The sequence below is a fragment of the Chiloscyllium punctatum genome, chromosome 26, assembly GCF_047496795.1.
Source record: "Chiloscyllium punctatum isolate Juve2018m chromosome 26, sChiPun1.3, whole genome shotgun sequence".
In the NCBI taxonomy this organism is placed as follows: Eukaryota; Metazoa; Chordata; class Chondrichthyes; order Orectolobiformes; family Hemiscylliidae; genus Chiloscyllium; species Chiloscyllium punctatum.
The window spans coordinates 24,731,969-24,757,554 of NC_092764.1; the positions used below are offsets into that span (position 1 = coordinate 24,731,969).

General features: G+C 39.7%; 1 protein-coding gene across 1 annotated transcript in view; it reads right to left on the minus strand.

Annotated features, from left to right (window-relative positions):
* Nucleotides 1-25,134, minus strand: part of cdh13 (cadherin 13, H-cadherin (heart)) — a 1,093,338-nt gene extending 1,068,204 nt beyond the window's left edge. Inside the window, exon 1 of the mRNA XM_072595947.1 lies at nucleotides 24,731-25,134. Within this exon, the coding sequence (XP_072452048.1) occupies nucleotides 24,731-24,775 (45 nt within the window). The 5' untranslated portion in view covers nucleotides 24,776-25,134. The remainder of the gene's footprint in view (nucleotides 1-24,730) is intronic.
* Nucleotides 25,135-25,586: the final 452 nt, after the last annotated feature.

Sequence of the window (25,586 nt, forward strand, 5' to 3'; positions counted from 1 at the left end):
CTTGTGTGCTCAATAAGTTGAATAAATCAATGGAAGCAAAATGCAGTGGATGCTGAAAATCTGAAATGAAAAAAAACCAACAAAAAATGCTGGAGAAATTCAGCAGGTCGGCTGCACCTATGGAAAAAGGGAAACAGAATCAGATCTCTCTTTTTCAGTGCCATTCTGAAGAGGAATTTTTGGATTGAAACAGTTCTCACTCCATAGGTGTTGCCAGGCCTGTTGCGGTTTAAGAATTTTCTGTTTTAATTCAAGTTGAATAAACAAATTTGTTTCCTCAACCCCTTCACTCTACATAATTCAAAAAGCTCCCTTGGCCACAATGGTTCAAGATCCTAAATTGAGAAATCTCAAGAGAAAGTTATTTTAATCCATTAATGATCAGTATGACCATGAGAACCTTTTTATTCAGTGTTAACTTTTGGAATTCCCAACACACAGAGGTCTGCAAAAACTTAATCGAAGTATCCTCAATATAAAGATGGGTAAAAGGAATTGAAGGGTTTGATCAGCCGTGACCATACTAAATGGTGGGGCACTTTCAATACACTGAATGGCCTATCCCTACTGGCATGTTCGCAAGATCATGAGATAAGACATAGCACATGCTTCAGGATAGTTAGGAGCATTTGTTTTTGCCATCAGAGATAGTTAACATATTTTGTCAAGCTCTTCAAATCATTTGTAAAATGCAGTGATAGCAGTAAAAGGGTCAAAAAATAAACATGGAACCCATTTCTAACTCATACAACTTACAATGCTTTCAGATCTGTTAAAATAATTAATAGAACTCCAACTTATGTTTAGAATGAAATGTGGTGTAACAATTGTCATTTCCCCACTTTTCTATATATACACATATATATTGCAGCATAATTGCACACATGATTAATTGCTTTAGTTTTTCAAAAAAGAGGTTATATGACTTATTCTTTGTTCTGTTACATGATAACACAGGTTGGTAGCTCAAAAGTGTTTCATATTTGTTCCTCACCTATAACTTGAGGAAATGAGACATTCTCCACAAGTAAGAAACTTACAAAATAGGGATTAAGGTTCTTTCTGCAGTATGCTAAAAGTTGAAAAAAAAAAGTCATTAGTTGAGGAAATACGTCAGACTCAGGACATCAAAGTAGGAGGAGTTCACTTCCGTGTTTTTAGTCCAACTGTCATCAGTAATGTTACCTCTATCATAAGCATCAAAAGACTTGCTAATGATTTCAGAACGTTCAGTACCATTGACAGTTCCTCAGATATAAAAAACACGGGTGAATATGTCTAGCAAGACCTGAACCACCACATTCTTTAAACCCATTTCCTGTTTTGTGTTTGCTTCATGTGATTTGAAGGGCAATAAAATTCCACTCAAGAAGTCTTTCATTTTTGATCTGGCTAATTAAACTTAATTGAAGTAAATGATAGCTGCATGTTATAAACAGAAAATTTGTTACAACAGACCAAGAGGGAAGGAGGAGAGTATTGACCACACTGCATCTAATCATAAGTGTTGAGCATTAATCATCACACACTCACATTTCATCATAAACTAACTCACTGTCTTTCATGCTGAATGGCATTACAATTGGCAAATTTACTGACAGTCATCAACATTCTAGGAGGTTATTATTGAATTAATACTGTGGCTACAAAAGCAGATCAAGGCTGGAAATTTCTCATAACTCCCCTCCTGACTCTCCAAAGCCAGACTCCAACAATACTCAAATTCAATATCCAAGACCATACAGCCTGCTTGATTGGCACACCACCTGCTAACTTCAACATTTGCTCCCTGTGCCACAAGCACACAGTGACAGCAGTATGTACTATGTACAACACACTACAGCAAGATTTACAGTTAGGGACTTGCAGCTCTCGGTGCTCTCAAGTCTCAGACGCCAGCCTGACTTGCAAATAAAAATCACCCTTCCTTTTCTAACAATGAAAAACACACAGAATAATAGTGAAATAAGTATTATGCAGGAATTTCAGTATCAAAATATTACGTACCACTAACATATTCCTCTTTCTACAGTGCAAAATAGGTTCATCAGTTCAGAATTTAGCTGATAAACGGTGTACCAACCACGCATTCTAACTTAGGTGCATTTTTAGAATAAATGAAGTAACATTTTCATTAAATTTGTTGGGACAGCAAGGAATGCCACTGAATGTTCAAATAATTTGTCAAATAATTTCATGCTCTTGACACTTTGAACAGAAGGCATGTATTATTAAACATAGTCTCTGAAAACGCAGTTTTGCTAATGGTATTAATTACAAGGAAAATCAGACATTCACTATTAACCACTAAAAGAGGAACTTTAGATCACTGGCTTTCATTTATTCTAGTCTTAAAATGTGTTTTTCTTCACTGTATTAAGAGGGCAAGTATTTGACCAACTTCCGAATGTTTGCTAATGCTGCTCTGGTGTCAAACAGAAATGTGAGGTGAGTTTCTCTCAGTTTTCCATTAGCAAAAGTGACTCACCAGTGAGGTTATTTAAAGAGCAAAATGAATCAACTGTAAAACACATTAGAAGGAAGCCATTTATCATATGAACTATGAAACAAAAACGTGGGACAACTGTTTTCACCAAAGGATTTACAATATAGGATATCAAAACTCTGATGGAATGTTCACAAAGCCACTTTATAATTGAGCTCTGAAGATCAACAGGTCCTCAATTCAATACATCTGGTGTTCATGACTTTTTTTACATACATACATATATATATATATATATATACACACACACACATAAGTACATACATATACACACACACACACCAACTCTATTAATTCTCCCTTGAACTATTCAGTGCCAGTTCTGACGGATCACATTTTAGCTTCATTGCTCCTCTACCTCAAGTTACAATTATTCTTTTGAAAAATATATCACTGGACAACGACATTGTGGAACTGCAGGAGATGCAAGATACTGAATGAGTATTTCGCATTAGTGTATACATTGGAAAAAGGTATGTAAGCTGGAGTGCTTGGGGAAATAAACAGTGATATCTTGAAAAGAGTTCATATCACAGAAGAGGTGGTGCTGGACATCTTAAAATGCATAAAAGATGGATAAATTCCCAGGGCCAGATCAAGTGCTCCCTAGAATTTTGTGGGAAGCTAGGGAAATGATTGATGGGCCCCTTGAGGAAATATTTGTTTATCAATAGCCATAGGTGATGAGCCAGAAGACTGGAGGTTGGCTGGCGGGGTACCATTGTTTAAGAAAGGTATAGTAAACCAGGGAAATATAAACCAGTGAGCCTGACACTGGTGGTGGGCACATTATTAAAGAGAATTCTGAAGGACAGGATTCAAATGTATTTGGAAAGGCAAGGACTGATTAGGGACAGTCAAAATGGCTTTTTCTGTGGGAAACCATGTCTTGCTAACTTGATTGAATTGTTTTTGAACATGAGACAAAAATGACTGATGAAGGCAACGCAATGGATGTTATCTATATGGAATTCAGTCAGGCCTTTGGCAAGGTTCAGCATGGTAGACTGGTTAACAGGGTTGGATAACATGTAATAGAGGAGAACTAGCCATTTGGATACAGAACTGGCTTGAATGTAGGAGACAGAGGGTGGTGGTGGAAGAATGCTTTTCTGACTGGAGGCCTGTGACACTGGTGCTGGATCCACTGTCTTTGGTCATCTATATAAATGATTTGAATGTGAATGTAGGAAGTATGGTTAGGAAATTTTCAGATGACACCAGAATTGATGATGTAGTGAACAGCAAAGAAGGTTACCTCAGAGTACAATGGGACCTTGATCAGAGTGACAGACAGAGTTTAATCTCGACAAATGTGAGGGACTACATTTTGGAAAGGCAAAACAGGGCACGATGTATACACTTGATGGTAAGGTTCTGGGCAGTGCTGCCAAATAAAGAGATCTTGAAGTTTAGGTTCATAGTTCCTTGAAAGCGGAATCGCAGGTAGACAGATAGTGAAAGGAGTGTTTGGTATGCTCACCTTTATTGGTCAGTGCACTGAGTACAGGAGTTAGGTGTTTCTGTTGTGACTGTACAGGACATGGGTTAGGCCATTTTTGAAATACTGCATTCAATTCTGGTCTCCTTGCTATAGGAAGCATGTTATGAAACTTAAGGTTGTGAAAAGATTTACAAGGATGTTGCCAGGGTTGGAGGTTTGAGCTATAGGGAGAGGCTGAATAAATTGTGGCTATTTTCCCTGGAATATTGGAGGCTGAGGGGTGACCTTATAGAGGTGTGTAAAACATGAAGGGCATGGATAAGGTGAATAGACAAGGTCTTTTTCTCCAGGGTGGGGGAGTTTAAAACTAGAGGGCATAGGTTTAAGGTGACAGGAGCAAGATTTAAAAAGGGACCCAAGAGGGTGGTCCATGTATGGAATGAGTTGCCAGAGGAAGTGGACTGATACAATTGCAACATTTAAAAAGGCATCTGGATGGGTCAATGAATGGGAAAAGTTTTGGATGGATATGGGCCAAGTGCTGGCAAATGGGACTAGATTAGTTTAGGATATCTGGTCAGCAGAGACAAGTTGGACCAAAGGGTCCGTTACCATGATGTACATCTACAGGACTGACTAATTTTGTCCATTGCTAATTTCTGCTTTTATCGAAAAATGTTGAAACAGAAATGCTTTTAATTTATTCTCTCATGCCTTGGAGACATATACATATTCCAGTGACTCACTTTGTCCTCAAAGTACTTAATCACATTATTTTGCAGATCACACCACTGTAACAAAGAAAGAGAGACCAAAGTTTGGGGCCACTTTTATTCCTATTTGTCAGTTTTAACCAAAAAAAAAAGACACAATGAAACAAATTAAAACAGCAGCAAATAAAAAGTGAAGTGAAGTGAAACCTGCAAAGTTCTGATGTACTTTGTGGACTATCAGATGCAAGATCTACATATAGCATTTGCTGAGGGAAATTCTGCATCCTTTAAAAATCAGTACCTTTGATAAAATGTTCAGATCATTTTGTCAATGATCTAAAATTTCACCAACACACCTAACATAATATCAAGTCATTTAAACAAACAGGGATGATCGAACCAAATGCTGAGACACCAAGGAAAGGGTTAAGAGATAGGCTGAAAGTTTGATCATGATTTGATAATTGATAAGGATTTTGCAAGGGCAAGTTTAGGGAAGGATTTAGAGAGCAAGACCAAGAAAATGGAAGCCCGAGCATCAGTGGTCAGGTGAAATGAGGGAATAAGATTCCAACTCTGGTTCATTACATGACCTCCTTTCACTAAATGTGCAATTGTCAGTGTTCTCACAGCAAACTATCCAATCTGGGAAGCAATCACCTGTCTTTGCTCCCTGCCCTCATTAAACATTCATAAAACCATAGTTATAATTTCATAAAATCAAACAGTAATTATGGAAAAAATATTAATTCTGGTGAATTATTGCCTAGAACATGACTGAGCAAATTCTGAACAAACATTGTAAGAACAGTACAGGTGGAGGGCTAACATCAGATTTGGGAAATTCCCCCACCATTCCTGAATAGTTTATGGCAGTTGTCATTTTAAATTAGGTCATTATTTGGTTTTGGGAAGGTGCCCATTCTAGGCAAGAGGATGCCCAATTTCAGCAGGAAAATTGGAACATAAGGGTGTAATTTGGATCTGCAAGCCATTCTTACTTTAGATCAATTAATTACCACAAAGTCTCAGACTTGTCAGTGAAAGCTGGCAACAAACAATATGACCAGGAAAATGTCAAGCTGGCTTTCTTTCAATGGGGAAGGTGTCCGGTAATCCGAGAGAAGTACAGTATTACTTTTAACATCAGGAGACATTGCCCTCTGCCCCCACTTTTGCAAGCATCTTCCCCGCCCCCAACCCAAGTACAATCTTTCCCAGGTGCATTGTTGAGGACAATAATCTGAAGTATTCCTAATGCCAGATTACTGCAACACTATTTGGCACTCCACCTGCCAATCTCTACATTACAGATTTAAACATAGGAGCAGAAATTGGGCCATTCAAAGCCATCACGTCTGCTCCACCATTCAATCATAGCTGATAAGTTTCTCAACCCCATTGTCCAACTTCTCCCCTTGATACTCAAGAACCTATCGATCTCAGTCATAAATATACTCAATGAGCTGGCCTCCACAGCATTCTGTAGCAATGATTCATATTCTGCAGCAGTGATTCCATAGATTCACCACTTACCAGTTGAAGTTTCTCCTTATCTCCATTCTAAAAAGTCTTCCCTTTACTCTAAGGCTATGCCCTCAGGTCTAGTTTCTCCTTCCAGTGGAAACATTTTCCCAACATCCACTCTGTTCAGGCCATTCAATGTTCTGTATATTTCAATTAGATCCCCCCCTCATCCATCTAAACTCTGGGTCTGTACTCAGAGCCCTCAAACTTTCCTCCTATGTTAAGCTTTTCATTCCTGGGAACATTCTCGTGAGCTTCCTCAGAACCCGCTCAAAGGTTAGTACGTCCTTCCTGAGATATGGGGCCTAAAACAGCGCACAATACTTCAAATGTGGTCTGACCAGACCCTTAAAGAGAGCTTCAGATGTACATCCCTGTTTTTATAGTCAATTCCTGTCAAAATAAATGCCATCATTGCATTTGTCTTCCAAACTACTGACTCAGCCTGCAAGTTTATCTTGAGAGAATCCTGGACTAGAACTCCCAAGTCTCTTTGCACTTCAGACTTCTGAATTTTCTCCCCATTTAGAAAATAGTCTATGCCTCAATTCTTCCTACTAAGTGCATGACTTCACATTTTGCCATGTTGTACTCCATCTGCCACTTTGCACACTAACTTGTCCAAATCCTTCTGCAGCTTCCCCACCTCCTCAATGCTAACTGTCCTTCTGCTATCTTTGTATCATCTGTAAACTTAGCCAGAATGCCCTCAGTTCCTTCATCTAGATTGTTAATGTATAAAGTGAAAAATTATTGTCCTAACACTAAGCCTTGTGGAATAGCACTTGTCACCAGCTGCCAACCTGAGAAGGACCCTGTTGTTTTCTGCCAAACAGCTAAGTTTCTATCCATACTTCTATCTATTAGCTCCCATTTGAAGTCTATGGAGGTACAATGATGAAGGTTCACAACAGTACTTTTTGTTACGGTGAGAAAATTTGAGATTTAAAATGGATAGAACAACTTATAACCATGTCACCACTCTCTTGCAATATAGAAATTCAAATCAAGTTCATAGTTTTAAGTCCAGTTTCTGAGGTGAATAGTTCATTCCTTATGATGTGGAATTTGCCACCAGAAAAATAATTTATGTTATCCAGTTATAGATATTTCAACCCCAGTAACAAAATATACTAGGCATGGATAAATTGTCTTGAAGATTCTGACAAAACAATTATAAACAGCAATTAAATTAACAGATACACAAGTTTTTGGTCGAGTTTTAAGCTATTCAGCTAAAACGTGCAGCATGGTTTCGATAACATGCTGTGCTTCATGTAATCTCAAATAATATGGCATTGAAGGCCTTTATACTTTCAGATCATATGCTACAGATATGCTATCACAACCATTTCTTAACTGGTATATTTTGTCTCTTGAAAGAAAAAGGTATGCTGACACTGGCCATGATACATAGCAGAACTCTTTGGAAACACTGATGGGAAAGAGAGAAAGGGAAAAAGGGACTGCTACATACATTCCCCTGACATGGGGAGACAGATAGAAACAAGCTCTTTCTGGCTTCTTTCAGAGAATGACAGAGCAAGAGACAGGAGAAAATAAGTTATGAGTGGTTTAATATAAATGAGACAACAAGTTCAAGAAACAAGAAGTTACGGGTTTTCAAGAACCAGAGTCAGAAATAAGATTATCCATTTGTTTATTTGTACTGTTACAATCTTCAATTTGTCCTGCACCATCATATCATTTAATGGTTCATGCCTTCCACACGAACACAGACACTGTCTTGTATTCCTCTCCAACCACAACCAGCACCCTTCCTTCCCCTTTCCCTGCAGTATTCGTTCTCTAACTTCAGCCAGTTCTGATAAAAAAAAGTCACCAAACTGACATAACAGTCATTCCACATTTGCTGTCTGAACCACTGAGAATTTCCAATATTTCCTCTTTGTTTCAATATTCCAACATCTGCACTACTCGCTTTTGCATATTTAAAAAAAGTGCTCTTTTCCAGTCAGATATTATTTGCGCAGCAAAAGCAACAAATGCTTTAGCCTAAATACTTACCTATTTTTCCTTACATTTTCACTGATTTTCATGGATTGTTAAGCATGCAAGCTTTGAAAAACACTACATTTTTCATTACAGTTCAAAATCAGGAAAAATTTGAAACATTGCATAATGAGGCATTTTCCATTTCGGGAGAAATTCTAACAGTCAATGTACTATTAAGATTAGACCTGATCACTTATTTACCATACCTACAGTCACAGGTGTTGTTTTTCAACCAGTAAGTGGTAGATTTCAATTAAGCATCACCGACATTTGTGAATGAGATTTTGAGAAGAGGGGACAAGCCAGATGTAGCTCAATAGTTCACCAATTTGAAAGCCTTGATTAAAAGTGTCAAGGTTTAATGGCTTCATCAACTTTTCAGTAAAATTTAAGTTTACTTGAATCTGCTAAGTCATAAATAATGAGAGACCATGTCAAATACAAATGTGTTCATTGTAATAATTCTTATTACAAAGTTTCAATCTAATATATTCCCATTTCAGATATTTAAATCAAAGGCACAGTTATAGAGTCAGAGTCAAAGTCATAGAGATGTACAGCATGGAAGCAGACCAGTCGGTCCAACCTGTCCATGCCGACCAGATGTCCCAACCCAATCTAGTCCCATTTGCCAGCACCCAGCCCATATCCCTCCAAACCCTTCCTATTCATATTCCTATTCCTATCTTAAATGTTGCAATTGTACCAGCCGCCACCATATCCTCTGGCAGCTCATTCCATAGGCTACCACCCTCTGTGTGAGTTGTGTAGAAAGCAAACTTGAATTAGCTACTCAAATGAAGTACAAAGTGCAACTATCAACCTCTTTGAAGATACTAGATATATTAAAATAGGCAGCTAATTTTTGAAATGAGAATAACAAGTAATATTTATATTCTCAACTTGCTAAACAATACAACCAAAGCAAACTATGTTATATACAGATTTAGATTTACTTCCTCAAAAATAAGGTAAGAAAATTCAGCATGCCCATAATGACACTTAGCAATTTTTATAGATGCACCATAGGAAGCACTCTATCTGGAAGCACAACAGTTTGGTGTAGTGACTGATCTCCAAGACCAAATGAAATGACACAGTTGAGAGTGCAGCTCAGTCCATCACAAAAAAAAGCCTTCCTTAGATTGATTTGATTTGTTGTACATGTGAAAAGCTTTGTTTTGTGGGCAGTACATGACAAACAAGGACGTACAGATCATAGGGTGCTTCAACAGAGCAAGGCATACAGGTTTACAGCTACACAGCACGTGCACGAGATCAACATTATTTGAAGTTAGAGAGGTCCAATCAGCAGTTTAATAACAGCAGAAAAGAAGCTGTTCTTGAACCCGTTGGTGACTGTGTCCGTATCTTTTGCCTGACTGAAGAGGTTGTAGGAGAGCAATAACAGCATGGGATGGGTCTTTGATGGTGTTGGCAGTCTTTGTGTAGCAATGAGAGGTGTAAATGGAGTCCATGGATGGAACATTGGCTTCCAAGATGGTCTTGGCTGTGCACACAGCCTTCTGTAGTTTTCTCCAGTTCTGAGAAGAGTAGTTGCTGGACCAAACTGCGATGCACCCATATGGCATGCTTTCTGTGATGAATCTGTCAAAGTCAGTGAGGGACATTACGGACATGCCAAATTTCCTGAGCTGCCCAAGGAAGAGGCAGCATTGGTGTGCCTTCCATCCATGTTGGAAGTCCAGAATAGGTTGTCGGTTATCATCACTTCAAGGAACTTGATGGTCTCAACTTCCACTCCATTCATGTAGACGGGGTGTATCCTCCACCTTTCTTCCTGAAGTCAAGGATTAGTTCTTTGTTTTGGCTGACATTGAGATAGGGGTTGGTATCATTGCACCAGGACATCAAGCCCTTCTTTCTGTATTCTGAATTATTATTGTTCATTATCAGTCCTACCATGGTGGCGTCATCATCAAATTTACAAATGGCATTCATTCAGAATTTAGCTACACAGTCATGAGTGTACAGGGATTACAGTAGGGAGCAGAGAACGCATCCTTGGGGGTGTTCCTGTATTGAGGGTTATTGCAAAGGAGATACAGTTTTCTATCTTGCCTGATTAGATTAGATTAGATTACTTTTAGTGTGGAAACAGGCCCTTCGGCCCAACAAGTCCACACCGACCTGCCAAAGCGCAACCCACCCACACCCATTCACTACATTTATCCCTTAACCTAACACAACGGGCAATTTAGCAGATACTGCCTGAACTGCTGTGCTTTTTCAGCACCACTCTAATCTAGACTCTGGTTTCCAGCATCTGCAGTCCTTGTTTTTACCAAAATAATCAAACACCCCTCCCACTCCTGTTATACTCTCTTCCATCAGGCAAAAACCTTTGAAAACAGATTTAAGAACAGCTTCTACCCTACTGATATCAGACTTGTGAATGAACCTCTTATATTGGAGTTGCTCTGTGTATCTTCTCTAACTGTAACATTATATTCTGCTTTCTGTTCTATCAGAGTCGAAAAGTGTGGCGCTCGAATTCCTGATGAAGAGCTTATGCTCAAAAACATCGACTTTCCTGCTCCTCGGATGCTTGCCTGATCTGCTGTGCTTTTCCAATGCCAGACGTTTTGACTCAGATCTTCAGCATCTCCAGCCCTCATTATCTCCTAGTCTCTATTCTGTTACCCTGTTGTACTTACACAGGCATGATTTGTCTTGTAAGTACGCAAATCCACACTTTCACTGTATCTCAGTATACAGAGTCATTGAGATGTACAGCACAGAAACAGACCCTTCAGTCCAACTTGTCCATGCTGACCAGATATCCCAACTCAGACTAGTCCTACCTGCCAGTACTTAGCCCATATTGCTCCAAACCCTTCCTATTCATATACCCATCAAGATAACTTTTAAATATTGCAATCGTACTAACCTCCACCACTTCCTCTGGCAGCTCATTCCATACCTGTGTGAAAAGGTTGCCCCTTAGGTCTCTTTTATGTCTTTCCCCTCTCACCCTAAATCTATGCCCTCTAGTTCTGGACTCCCCCATCCCATAGAAAAGACCTTGTCTATTCACCCTATCCATGACCATAAATCTCTATAAGGCCACCCCTCAGCCTCCAACGTTCCAGGGAAAACAGCCCCAGCCTAATCAGCCTCTCCCTACAGCTCAAATCCTCCAACCCTGGCAATGTCCTAGTAAATCTTTTCTGAACCATTTCAAGTTTCACAACACCTTAAATCTTTTTTTAAAAAACAGTACCATCCATGGGATGAGGGTGTGTCACTGTCAAGACCATTTATTGCCCATTCCAATTTCCCTGAAGTCACATACCCAGAATGTATTTTATCGGGTAATTAAATTAGATGACAGATACAGATTATGCAAGATTAGCGTCAGATGTGATTGTCCCAGAGAGAGAGTTGTACTCACTATTGCTGCTATCATCAGAGTCTGTTTCAAAGTAAAAGCATATATAACAAAGTGAAAAAAGGACTTCTGACTCTCATAGGTTTCTTCAGACACTGGTCACCATTTAGGTAAAGCTAGGATCCAGAAGTAAAATGAGCACCTCAGAGAGAAGTGAGGCAGATGGGAAAAAAAATAGAAGACAGCACAGCTGTTACTTTTGATGCAAGTGAAAGGGGTCTCACGCAGGTAAGTAGGCAGCATAGAGGGCATCCAGGCTTAGTGGTGTCAGATGTTGGGGTGGGTAAGATGTTGCAGTCAATAGTGGGAGTTGAGTACAGAAGTATGGATAGTGTGACAGAGTGGGACAGAAGGAGGTACTTATGTTGGTTGAGTGGAGAATGACATTAATCTTCTTCCTATAGAGCTGGGCATTTCTCCAGATGACAGACTGAACTGGCCTCGATTGAAACTTCAGACCAGGCTAGTACGTTCTGGTATCAAAGGCTCCAATCTTGGTTCAAGAAGATTGGAAAGTCCCTCCTTTGCACCACCCCATCCAGCAGGACTCTCAGGACAGCACCTGCAAAAGCAGACCACCAAATTTCCCTGTGTGCCATATTCAAGGCAACTGTCAGGAAACATGCAAGGCAGCTGCAGACCAACTTGTCAGGGTGTACAGTAGGCTTTTAAAGGTGGTGTAGATGAAAAGGTTGCTGGTCTTTTGCCAGATATCCAGTGATTGGCAAGTTATTAGTAGAGCAGTGCATAGTAAGATGGAGGATAGAAATCAGAACTGAGTGCTGTCATAGAGACTGGGTAGGGTGTTAATAAGATGTGTTTGGTATGAAATATCCCTGGGCCTTGTAGGGAGAACCCCTCCCAAAAACCCAACAACTCCTTAGACAAACTCTGTTTGGGATGGTCAGGAGAAACAAAAAAAAACGTTGTTAAAAGCCACAAGTAGTGAGTTGGACTATCACCAGCTCTGGGATGATGACAGGAAGACAATACCAACCATCTCAGACTCAGTGACAATCCAATCAGTTTGATTGAAGACCAGCATCCTCAATCCACCGTGATAAGACAACCAGAGAAAGCTGCATAAGCAGGTTAAAAGGGTCTTAGGAAATTAGTTTTATAAAATTATGACAAAATTGTGATTTGTGAAGTGATAGTGGTATATCTGATGTCACAGTACATCAGCAGTCTTGTGCTTGACTCTAAGACAGCAGCAACAATCCAGATCAGAGGCCCTACCTCAGTACAGTGTGCAGAAACCTACCAGAATCACAATCTACTCACTCAGTTACCAGAAGTAGTAGCAGAGAAACAAACAATATATTTATATTCCTAAAGCTCCAATCGCAAAAAATCCACAAGGCACTTCGCATGGGATGGATTGCATAATACAGTCCCTGTTATGGACAAAGCACTGCAGCCATTTTATGCACAGAATGATCCCACAAAGAGCATGAGTTTTAAAATGGTTCAGTGCTATTGGTCAAGGCAGGAACTTGGGTCAGGACAGAGAACTTCCTACTTGTCTTGGAAAAAAATGCTCCAGAATATAAGTTCTGGCAAAGTCAAAACCAACCGTGAGTTAAGATAGCTCTGACAATACAGCATTGTGTGCACTGTAATGTCATCCTTGATTTTGTGTTAAAATGTCAATGGAATTGTTTTTTGGGGATGTAGTCAATACATGTTCTTGAATCTTGGAAGAAAGAGCTTCATGTGGGGAAGGCCAATGCATAGAGTTTTGTCACCTAGCTAACTTGGTCTCAACAATATCAAGGCTAGCCAGGGGTTGTCATCATCTGCAAAGGAGTTTGAGAAAACAGCAAAAGTAAAAGCAAGACCAGCCAGCACAATGAGACTAGACAGGGAAATGCAATACTGTACTAATTGTCTGAGAAATATGATATTGTGGAGAAGGAAACCAATTGGCAAATGAGTTATGCTACATTAATGTTGTTAATTTGAAGGGTTTTTCTAAGGTAATTTGTCCTTATTAAAATGGATAATGCCTGCATTCAAGAATAAAACCACATTTTAACTTAAGTAGTCACAGAAGAAAAGGAATCCCGGACATGTTTTGTACAGTAGAAATGCTGAGTAAACCAGCCTTCCCTTTCCCGCAGTATGCTGTAACTGGAACAAATAGACACTCCGAGCCGAGGCACCTTGCTCACCTTTTGGAAAGTGCCATGAAACACCAAGAACATATAAATAACTTGAAAACTGAAAGTACAGTTTGCAAATAGAATTTGGACATCATGGAAAATGATTGTTAAGTTGGAAGAAAATTGGCTCGTGAAGGGGACAATTTCTAAAATGCACAGAATGGCATTGACTGGACTATCTGTTCCTTCTGACTTGAAGAGTAAAATGAGGATGCAAAAAGCTTGCTTGTCTTGAATGGAAATTGGGGGTGGAGTGGGGGGGTGAAATTCTGATCAAAACTAATATTAATTCTAGTATTACAAGCAACAATTGAAAAAACCCTATCGTATTAAATCAATAATAATAGACATAAAGTTTGCTTGATACCAAAACTCGAATCCATTAAAATCTGGATCAATGCAGAATTACATTTTACTGGTCATCTTTTGTTGCTTCAAGTTGCATTGTACCCCCTCACGACCACAGCTATAAAAAAAATCAAAGAAATTTAGTGCACCAGTAATATTGAAATCGGAAATGAAAAAAGGTTTGGGTTTTAAAATTCCAAATGGCAGTCAGAGTTCTAAAGCACGGAGACAGGCCCTTTGGCCCAAACTGATCCACACTAACCAAAATGTCCATTCATGCTAACCTCATTTCCCTGCATTTGGCCCATAACTTGCTAAACCTTTCCTATCCCTGCAATTGTCCAAATGCCTTTTGAATGTTGTTAATGTACGTGCCTCAACCACTTCCACTGGCTGATCATTCCCTATGATACCACCCTCTGTGTAAAAAAGGTTGCCTCTCAGGTTCTCTTTTATTCTTTCCTCTCTCACCTTAAACTGATGCCCTCTCGTCCTCAATTCCCTAACCCTGGGAAAAAGACTAACAGCACTCACCATATCCATGCCACTCCTGATCTTACAGACTTATATAGGATCCCCCCCTCGGTCTTCTTTCTCTAAAGAAAAAAGTCCTAAGTTTGCCAATCTCTCCAACCTCAGACCATTGAGTCTCAGCAATATCCTGTAAGATTTCTCCTGAACTCTTTCCAGTGATATTACGTATGTAGAAAATATTGAGGGGAAAAGCTCCACAATTTTATTTTGAACAGCAGTTCTGATTTTTGTACATTATATTTCTAGTCATTTGCAATAGTAGGATGTCATTTGAAATGGTGCAAATTTTTATATTTGCCATATATAACTCAATTTGTTGCTATCTTTTGAATTTAATAGTAAAGGTGAAAACAGTTGGCTAAGCAGATCCAAATCTTAAACATTGAAGTAACTTACTTGCTTGGTTTACGATTGATGACTGGAATTAAAATGCCTTAGCACATTATGCACATTTACAAATATTAAAAATTGGAGCAGCAAGTAACACTTTGTATTGAATATGCTGCAAGAAAAATTCTCAATTGGAAATGGTGGAAATTCTGAGCATTTAATTGAAGGACAAAATCTTTAAGGTGGTAGTCTTTTGAGATTCAAATGTTCTAGTATATTGCCACTCATCGTACAAAAGTGAACTTGACCAAGTCAGGTATGCAGCCATCAGCCAAGTAATTTTCTGAACAATAAGGTCACTGGAGCAGAAGACAAACTGTAAAATGCCCAAAGCATATTTGAAAATACGACATGGAGGCCTTCGACATTGTCATTACTTACTGATCTTCAGCGTGATTATCAGAGCAAACTGCCAATGTCACTTCTGGGCGAGCATGTGCCCAACATGATCATAGTGATGGTGGCCTTGGCAACGACAAATGCCAACACCAGAACTACAACCTGCAATGATCGTAGATTAGCCATACCAATATGAATTATCTCCATCTCCAGATGACCACCACTAGCACTCATTACCATAGTTATCCAGTTGAATCATTTGTGATGTTTTCTGTAGATTCACTGCCACTTATTATTCTTGCTGGTATAAAGGAAGGGTTTGGAGCGATATGGGCCAGACGCTGGCAGGTGGGAATAGATTGAGTTGGGATATCTGGTCGGCATGGACAAGTTGGACCGAAGGGTCTGTTTCTGTGCTGCAAGCTACCAACTGCAAGCTACTTATGAAGTATGCCCTCATAGAGGTGTTCCGGTGGATGATTGACTCATTCTTGATGACAGTGAAACCTAATAATAGCTAGTTGCATTATACATGATTTAATATTCTGCTGTGAGATATCAGGTTCAGCTTAAAGTTTGCATTATTACTACTAAATCAAAGCATAGCTAACACACTCACACAGAATCAGAACTGGTTCAGACAATGGTTAGATCCTCAGGAACGATCCTTGATATCTTGAATGGCACTGCATACCTCACGATGCCAGTTAGCTCTTTTAGGTGCTAACTGAGTCAAAACAAGAACACATCATATGCAGTACTTGTGGCAAAACCTACCTTTTACACATCAGCCTCTTCAGCCATAGGCAAAGTACACCATACAAAGCTATTCTATCTCCAAAAATTTGGATTTCCTGTATGTCCAATATCTTACACTGATGGAAAAATACTGACAACATATCCCTTGCTTAAGAATTACAGAAATGACTATTACAGTGAATATAATTTGTGTGCTCCTTTGTAACTGTCAAAGTTAGTGCCCTTAATGGTTGACATTCAAATTCAACCCATCATAAGTAGGGCTGCATGTTATTAATTCTCAACTAGTCCAATAGGTGGTGCTCCTACCTCAGGGTACACTTGGTACTTCAACTCACCCTCCAGTTGAGTAACTCTACTGAAAGCCTTTGGTAACTGAACTCATGTTGAAACCTGATCTCATCTGTTTGCTTTTCAGATGGCAGAAAGTCTGCCTGTAGATTAGTGACATTGCAGAGATTGAAGAACAACAAAAAAAGGTAAGTCATCAAAAGAGACAAATTATTTGTTACACAGCACATTAAATCTTACATCATACCAGTGTTAAAAAAATCTCATGTGGCTAGTCATTAGTCACCTAGATATATAATGGATTATTATTCAGCAACTCTAGCAACTGCATCCCTATCGCTCACAGAATTAAACTCAGGGGACTGGTAAATTTAAAAATTGCTTGTTTCAAGTGAGTTAAAAGTATTAAAAATTACTTTTAATGGCTGTAATGAACCTCATCAACAGTCTAATGAGCTACTTAATATTTAAATGAAATAGGCCATCTATTTGAAAGGATAATGCCTATAATAAAAGCTCTCAGTACAAGCAAAATGAAATGTTGCTTAACAAAATCTGATACTTATTCAGATAAATTAATAGCATGGAAGGTTGCATATTTGCACTTTAAAGACTATTTTCTGGAAAAAAATTGAAACATATTAAACTATTTCCTACTGTATATATTCAATGCAATATGATTAAAGAGATAACAGAAATTGATGGATAAGGCAAGTTCACGTTGTCCACAAAATTTTAGGATTTGGACTGACAGCTTGAGGAAGATTAAAATTTGGCATGAAATGTTTGTCTGGAGAAATATGAAATGCTCTGATTCTAGAAAACAAATTCCAATGGTTATAGGGTTACCACCAGCAACTCACAAGATCCATCACTTCCTCAATGGGCATTACAGATGAGCAATGAGTCATAGTAGCAAGAGAAACACTTACAGCCTGAGAACAACTTTGTACTCCAAGAGACAAGACCAAGTGTTGCTGACAATACTTTGTGTAATAATAGCAAAATATTTTAAACTTCAGAGGATGTGGGCTTCACTAGCTCGATCATGATTTATTGCTGATCTCTAATTGCCCTCAACAAGCTGGTGGTGTGTTGCTTCCTCGAACCCTTGCAGCAGTTTGGTGAATATAAACCACAGTGCTGTTAGGGAGAGAGCTCCTGGATTTTTGACCCAACAGTGAAGGAACTGCAATACATTTCCAAGAATGGTGTGTGGCCTGGCAGGAAACATGTATGTGATAGCGTTTCTATGTAACTGGTGTCTTTGTAGACAGTAATGGTCATAGGTTTGGAAAGTTGTGGGTCTAAAAAGAGCCTTGATGAATTTGTGAAATGCATCCAGTGCCACTGTGGATGTTTGTGGATTTGTTGCCAAATAAACAGGCTTGTTGCCTTGTTCTGAATGGTGTCAGGTTTCTCAAGTGTTTTCGGAATTGCATTTATCCTGACAGGTGCAGAGTAGTCAATCATACTCAGATTTCGGGGAGCAGTTGGGAGACAAGTGACTCATTGCAGAATGCCCAATCTGACCCTCTGTTGGTGCCATGGTATTTACTTGGCTAGTCCAATTCATTATCTGGTCAACAGTAAATGCTAGGATGTTCGAAGTGGGTGAGTTCAACCATAGCAACGCTAGTGAATGTCAAAGTTTTGTCTCTCTTGTTCGAGGTGGTCATTGCCTGACATGACTGTTAATTGAGAGATTGAGATCAAGACTCTCTGTTGATAGAACAGAGGTCTTAAGTTGCATGTTACATCATTACTTGATGCAAATGCTGAACAATGAAAATGTATTTTCATTTGCTGGCATTGTACACACATTTCTCTGTTTAATAAATTGACACAATTTATCTAAGTCACAGAAAAAAAATCATAGAAAACCTGTGAAATCTGAGCTAAAATTTATGAAGAGGGTGTAGTTCCTAAAATTTATATTTTTCATTTCTCAGTGATGCTTCCAAATAATTTAGAATGTTCAGTTGCTAAACTAAGTTAATTATATAAACCCCCCAGGGAAAGATATCATGGTTTCTAATACAGTAAACCCCAAAGTAGAAATTAAATCTTGTCAACAAACTATTCATAGACATTGTTGCAAATGCAACACTTTAAGGCATTGTGTGTTTTATACTGTTTCCTTTAATTTTAGGTGCAACAGAATAGCTTGGACAAGCCTGAATGGAAATCAGTATAAAAGAAAGTGTACCAGTCCAAAACTTACAGAAAATCAAGTGCCAGTTTTCATAACTTGCCAAATTCTCACACAAAACCAATAGAGACAGAACACAGCTGCTGCGCAAAAAGACTTGTTGGTGATCAAGTAGGAGGCTAAGGAGACGCCATTTTCTGTTCAAATTAATTGGACTTGAAGGATTCGTAAGTCACCAGAGTGGACCTTGTGGCTGGAATTTAGTTCAAGGACTTTTTTTAAAAAGGTAGCAGAGACTTTCCAAAGACAATTGGAGACTCCCGTTCATGTGGCAGGGACAAGTGATTAGGCATGCAATCCTGGCATGAGCAGAAATATAACTGAGGAAGATTGAAGCCATTATTTGGAGTGAGGACCAAAACAAAGTGTCCTAACTAATGACACCCTCTCATTAAGAAATATATTTAGCTGTTCCATTCACAACCTGGTCACATCATCCACAGATGAGTTTCCAACTTGATATTCATGTCATCATTAAACTTTCCTTGTCTACCTTCATCCTGCTCTCCAATCACCTGTTGCTGAAACCTTTATTCATGCCTTCGTTACCTCTAAACTTGAATATTTCAGTGCACTCTTGGTTACTTCCCCATTTTAAACTTTGGTTCATTCATAATCCTATTGCCCATGTGTTTAACTTGAAGCACTTCACATTACCTGATCACTTGTGCACAATTACCTTTATTTGCTCTTGGTAAATAAGCGTTTTATCCTCAATACACTCTTCATTTCCAAATCCCTGTGGTTTCTGCCCTCCCCATCTCCTACAACCCTAAAACCTTCCAATATCTTGCCATTTGTGCTCTTATTATAAAGGCCACTTCTTCTGAAAACATCTCACTACATCCCCTTTAAGTCATTCTAATACACATATTTTACCAAGCTTTTATTCATCTGATATGTCTCCTGATGGCTGTGTCACATTTAGCTTCATGATGTTCTTTTGAAAGCATCTTGGGCCATTTCATTGTGGTAAAGACAATATGTGGAGATTTTGGTTATAAATTATCTTGCTTTTCCAATTTCAGCAATAATCTTGTGACAGTTCTGTCTAGAAGCATAGTTAAAGAAACAATCCCAATCTAATCTATTTCAATGAGCTAATCATGATTACTAAAAGAGGTGAATCATGATTGAAACATCAATGCTATATCCTCAAATTGTGTATCATAAGTATATTCTTCACAATGTAATTACTTAACTGCAGAAGAAAATTTCTGAAACAATTTGAAAACTCCAAAAAATTTGCATGTCATAACTTTTTTTTTATTAATGGTGCCTTAGTCGTGGCTAGCTGAAAACAAAATGGTGTTGTTTCCTTTCAAGTGAGGACTTTAAGACCAATTGGAATAATGCTCCATCCTTTCACTCAATGGAAGGCTCCCAAGTCAAGATGTCTGGAACAGACAAGTTCATTCTTAAGTGCAGACCTACAGCACATGTCTCCCTTTAATTCAGTAGTTGGCACAGAGTGTAAAATTTAAATCATGGTGATTCTGAATAAAGTTGGAAATGAAAGTATAAAAATGTACTCTTCTGACATGGATTCTAAAGGAATGAGAGGGCCCTTATCTGTACGTGATTAAAATTTAGTTTAAAGACTTTGTTCCAGCTTCTAAGATTGTGCATTTGTTTGACAATGTAAACAGGGTCTTATTTTGGAATTGACTATCGATTTCAGAGTTGAAAGATATCATAACCACCCAATTTTGCCATTGGTCAATATTCCCTCCTTCTTCACCAATACCCATTGACATGTTGGTCCCCCTCTGGCATTTATTTCAAATCATGGTTGCACCATTGCCTCATTTGGTAAACACAAGCATCCAAAATAGTTTAAACAGGAAAATGTGATCAATATTTTACTGCCCAAAACAACTGAACTTTTTCTTCTCTTAAAAATTCAGTCAGCTTTCTTTATGCTCTGTTGGCTTCAGTTACTGAACGGATATTGACATTTTCCATTAATATTCAGCAAAATAACTTTGGAATAAAAAAGTGATACTTTATTCAAAAACAAGTTGACATTAAGAAATTTGTCAAGAACATTGCTCAAGATTTTTTTATTTTCATTTCATTCCACACTAAAAATCCAAAAATCCAATTCAGCAGTCTGTTCCACTTCTAGCACCTCACTATCACAGTATAAAACAGGCTAAGATTTACTACAATAGCTCAGATGTCATTTAATTTGGTCATGCATTATATTTATTAACTGTCATGCTAGGTCATTTCTTCTGGGTCAGCACTCAAGATTTCGCAAATATTAGTAAACCCACATTATTATTGTTTGAGGTCTCGACCAGCAGTTCTGTTGTCTCGTCATAAAAGGAAGTTTGATAAATACAATAGTTTTTTCTATAAAGTATGAAAGAAAAATAAAAACTAATTAGCCCAAGACCTTTGTCTTACTCATTCATCCTAACAATGTAGGAATGGACACAATTACAACACTTGAATGGCTGGACCAATGGAATTATCGTACTCCAAAAATACAACTCAAGTCCGTTCACTACTCTTTTCTGCTTTTTGTAGGTAAGCCAAAGCCTGGGATCTCAGATTCTTTGTCAAGGGTGGAAACCTCTCTCCAGTGCTCTTTCATATGATTTATTAACTTGTCAACACTGCTTTTTGGATATGTTTACAGCCTCTAAGTTCTATATCTGAAATACTTCCAAGCATAAATGAATTTGTCTGGTATTTCCCATAATGTGGTAATACCACAGTTGTATGCAAGTATTAAATCAACATAAAAATCAAGCTTAAAGTCTGACAGTTGGGGAGAAAATGGAAACTTCAGGTCTAGCCATTGGAAGTGTGTCCTGCTATCAGACTGTGAAAGCAGTTCATGTGCAAGCGGGAAAAGAATTGAAGGGCTATGGGAGTAGTGGGTAGGTGGGTAAGTGGCCAGCAAGGGCATTTGGCTTTGTTCTCCCTCCCCCAATCATTAAACTTTATTCTACTTATTTTTCTTGTGTTGAATTCAGGGGGAGAAACAACTTACACCAGAAAGAGTAGTTGCAGCATACAACTTGCTACACATGAAGTGGTGGAGAAAGATAGCAGAATAAATTTAAGATGAAGCTAGACAATCACATGCTAAAATAGCAAAATTGGCTGATTGAGTAGTCCAAAGAGTGGATCAGAAACACTGACAGAGCATAGGTTGTGTGTGGCCTCTTTTTATACTTTGCATTCTGAGAAATTACCTGTGTCATCAGGAGTGGCAGATGGAGTTTAATTTAGACAAATGTGAGATGCTGCATTTTGGAAAGGCAAATCTGGGCAGAACTTATACACTTAATGGTAAGGTCCTGGGGAGTTTTGCTGAACAAAGAAGAACTTGGAGTGAAGGTTCATAGCTCATTGAAAGTGGAGTCACAGGTGGACAGGATTGTGAAGGCGGCGTTTGGTACACTTGCCTTTATTGGTCAATGCACTGAGTATAGGAGTTGGGAGGTCATGTTGCGGCTGCACAGGACATTGCAGTATTCCAAAAGTGGCCAAACCATTCAGTTCAGGCCTCCCTCTATCAGAAGGATGTCGTGAAACTTGAAAGGGTTCAGAAAAGATTTACAAGGATGTTGCCAGGTTTGGAGGGATTGAGCTATAGGGAGAGGCTGAATAGGCTGAGGCAGTTTTCCTTGGAGTGTTCGAGGCTGAGAGGTGACCATCATGAGGGGCACTGGTATTGTAAATAAACAAGGTCTTTTCCCTGGGCTGGGGAGACCAGGACTAGAGGGCATAGGTTTAGGGCGAGAGTGGAAAGATTTTAAAAGGGACCTAAGGGGTAACTTTTTCACACAGAAGGTGGTGCGTGCATGGAATGAGCTGCTAGAGGAAGTAGTGGAGGCTGGTACAACTACAACTTTTAACAGACATCTGGATGGGTATATGACTAGGAAGAGTTTAGAGGGATATGGGCAAAGTGCTGGCAAATGGGACTAGATTACTTTCGGATATCTGCTCAGTCTGGATGAATTGGACTGAAGCATCTGTTTCAGTGCTGTATATCTCTACAATTCTACAACTTGATTTGTTTTCACATGGTCATTTCAAAAGTCAAAATGCTGGAAACTTTCTAAATTAAACCACGACATTGGTTCAGACAGCATACAACTCTGTAGAGAACGTCTTGACAGGAGGGAGATGCAATATGCAGTTACAGTTTTAAATTTGCATTGTAACAGAATGCTAATTGCTGTTATTTCAGGCCCTCTTTATCAAGGGTATTGGCTACGAACCGAGTGAATATTTCAAAATGTAACAGTATTGCCGGGTTCCCTGTAGTACCTGATGAGTGTGAACGAACGTACTGGTTTACAAAAAAAAAGTCCCAAAATAATCTGTTGCGCCACCTTCTGATAGCAAATGGACCTGTCTTTTAACCAAGTTTTACACTCGAATAGATTATTGTTCAGCTCGGAATATTTGCAGGAGCATCTCTGAGCACTGCATTGGTTACTATGGCTTTGTGAAGTCGTATCCCTGTGGAAAGGAGGGAAGCGGACTGGAGAATCGAGAAAATGGATTTCCATTCGAGATGATCAAAAGTAGTCGCCCAAGTTCACACCTAGTTCCATAAATAAACGTTGGTCTGCTCCTCGACCTTTTCAGCAAACATGCTTTCCACCTCATCGGAAAGGGGTTGGAAAAAATCGGGAGCTTAGTAAAACTGCAGGAGGCAGCTTTGCAGAAGGGGAAGGGCGCTAGACCTGGCCTGGGGACCCTCATGAACGGGCGGTATGGCGGGGGGGGGGGTGTTGAGTCACACCGTCCCAGACACACACACACAGCAAAGTCAAGCTGAATTCCAGGTAGCCCGAACTGCTCTGGAAAGAGGGGAGGACAAGGGAGAGAGAGAGACAGTTGGATTTCTTGTGTCTCTAATTTTGGGTGAAATGGAAGATAGAAGGGGGAGAATCTTCAGACTGAAGATTCCAACAGTTGGTATTCTGTTGAAGTGCAGCTCCAAGCGAGTCAAAGTTGTTGGAAGAGGCAATTGTTGATCACGCGGTGCGGTTTGTCGAAAGGTATCCCTGAAGATCTGGGACAGTCTGAGTGTCTTCTGCTCTGGGGTAGGGTTCGGTGTTTGAATTGGTATTAAATTTTAAAAAGGGGGAATGTGGGTGTGGTATGGGGGGGGGGAAGGAGGAGGTTATCGCTTGAAAAACAAAAGAGTCAAGTGTAAAGGCGAGGCGATAACGAGTGGTAGGCGCTGACAGAGAAACCGAGTCGTGCGCTTCATTTCGCGAAAGTCACGCATTCAGTTAAACAGAGATTCAAGGCCGTGACTGTCCGTGCGCAACCTCCTGGATCCTTTATTTTCAAAACACGCGACTATACATTTGTACCAAGATTCAGCTCACTAGAGAAAAAAAGAACCTCCTCCCCCCTCCAACAGACTGGTTAACCCTTCTCTAACGGAGCCCCAGCCCCCAATCACCCCTTCCTCGTTAAGTATATTCCGCCACTGGGTGCCCTCACCCCCTGAGTGGGGGGGGGGAAGGGAGATGTGACCCTCACTCCCAACCCTCTTATTTAAAAATATAATCCTGAAACATTCCAGTCGTGTTGACTGACAGCGACTCATGTCCAAGTGGATCCGTTACATTTCTCTCAGCGCAGTCTGATTTCATCCAGCAGGAATTTTACAGCTAAAATGGAACCAAACTTCTTTTTCTCTCTCTAATGGAGAGAGAGAGGAGTTGAGCCCTCCGACGCACTGAAGTTGAAATCTCAAGTGTAATTTAACTTCCACGCCCGCCCTGGAGAAAAGATGCCTAATTTTGGGGGAGGGGGGGAAGAGCCATCCAGGTGAAAAGGTTAAACTCCCGGGACAGACTCAATCCTTTCGTCTGGACAAACGGGAGAGAAAAAATAAACACGATGCTTTATCTTGAACAGGCTTTCAGAATCCAGTCTAGTTACACTGCATTGTTTAATCGTGGGCATTCCGTCTCGCGATTTAATTCCTACCTTTTTCTCTGACAGGAGTTCTTTTTTTAATACATAAAAGCAAATAAAGCAGGAGCATTACGGACTGCAAAGTGGTTGGAATCGTCTTCACTTACCTGAACAAGGAGAAAGGGCAGCGTTAGTTGAATTTTGAGCTCCATGTCTGCCGCCTATAAAGTCCTGTAGGTTTCATTCATGCACTGGCTAGCACAGTGCATATTTTTATATAGAGCTGTGCTTCAGGCTGCCTTGAAACCCAGCCAACTTCTCAAATAGATCTGCAGCATCATCACTAAAGCGCTGGGCGGCTACTTCAGTCTCCAACCAATGGCTTTTCAGAGGATTCCGTGCAAAAGCAACACTAGAAGAATTTCGAGGGAGGGGAGGGAATATATTAACACACTGGCGGCGTCTCCACCTCGGACATTTATCGTGGGATGTGGAGTCCAGTCTGAAGTGCCTTTAACTTGACGGTGCTGTGCCTGCTGTGGGCTGACATTTGGTTAGAGATGGCTGGCTGTTCTCCCTCAGGCAAGTGTGTCACTGTGGGGCTGAGAGTCGACCGTCACCGAGATAACCTTACCGCAGCTAACCACTCATATGTGCAGTCACCAGGATGGCATTAAGCAAGCTGGCTGTCATTAAAAACAACTTTATCCGCCAGGTCTGCTTAGCAGAAAAACAGGAACACCAGGATTGCGACTCACCTCTCCTTCCACACGTCAACCAGCCATGAAATATCCTGGGAGAGAATAAATACCTCAAAACGTTTTTCTGCCAAACCCCCCCTCCCGTATCAAAATCAATCCAGGTGTCCCAAAAGGAGATACACTTCACTATTGCTGGTCTCACGGCCCTTCGCAGTTGTAATTGCCCTATTTTTATTGGTTGCTGGCCCCGGTTGTTAAGAACCCCAGCTCTGGAAGTCCATGCCTACAACTCTCCATACTCATACAGATGAATTCTTCAATT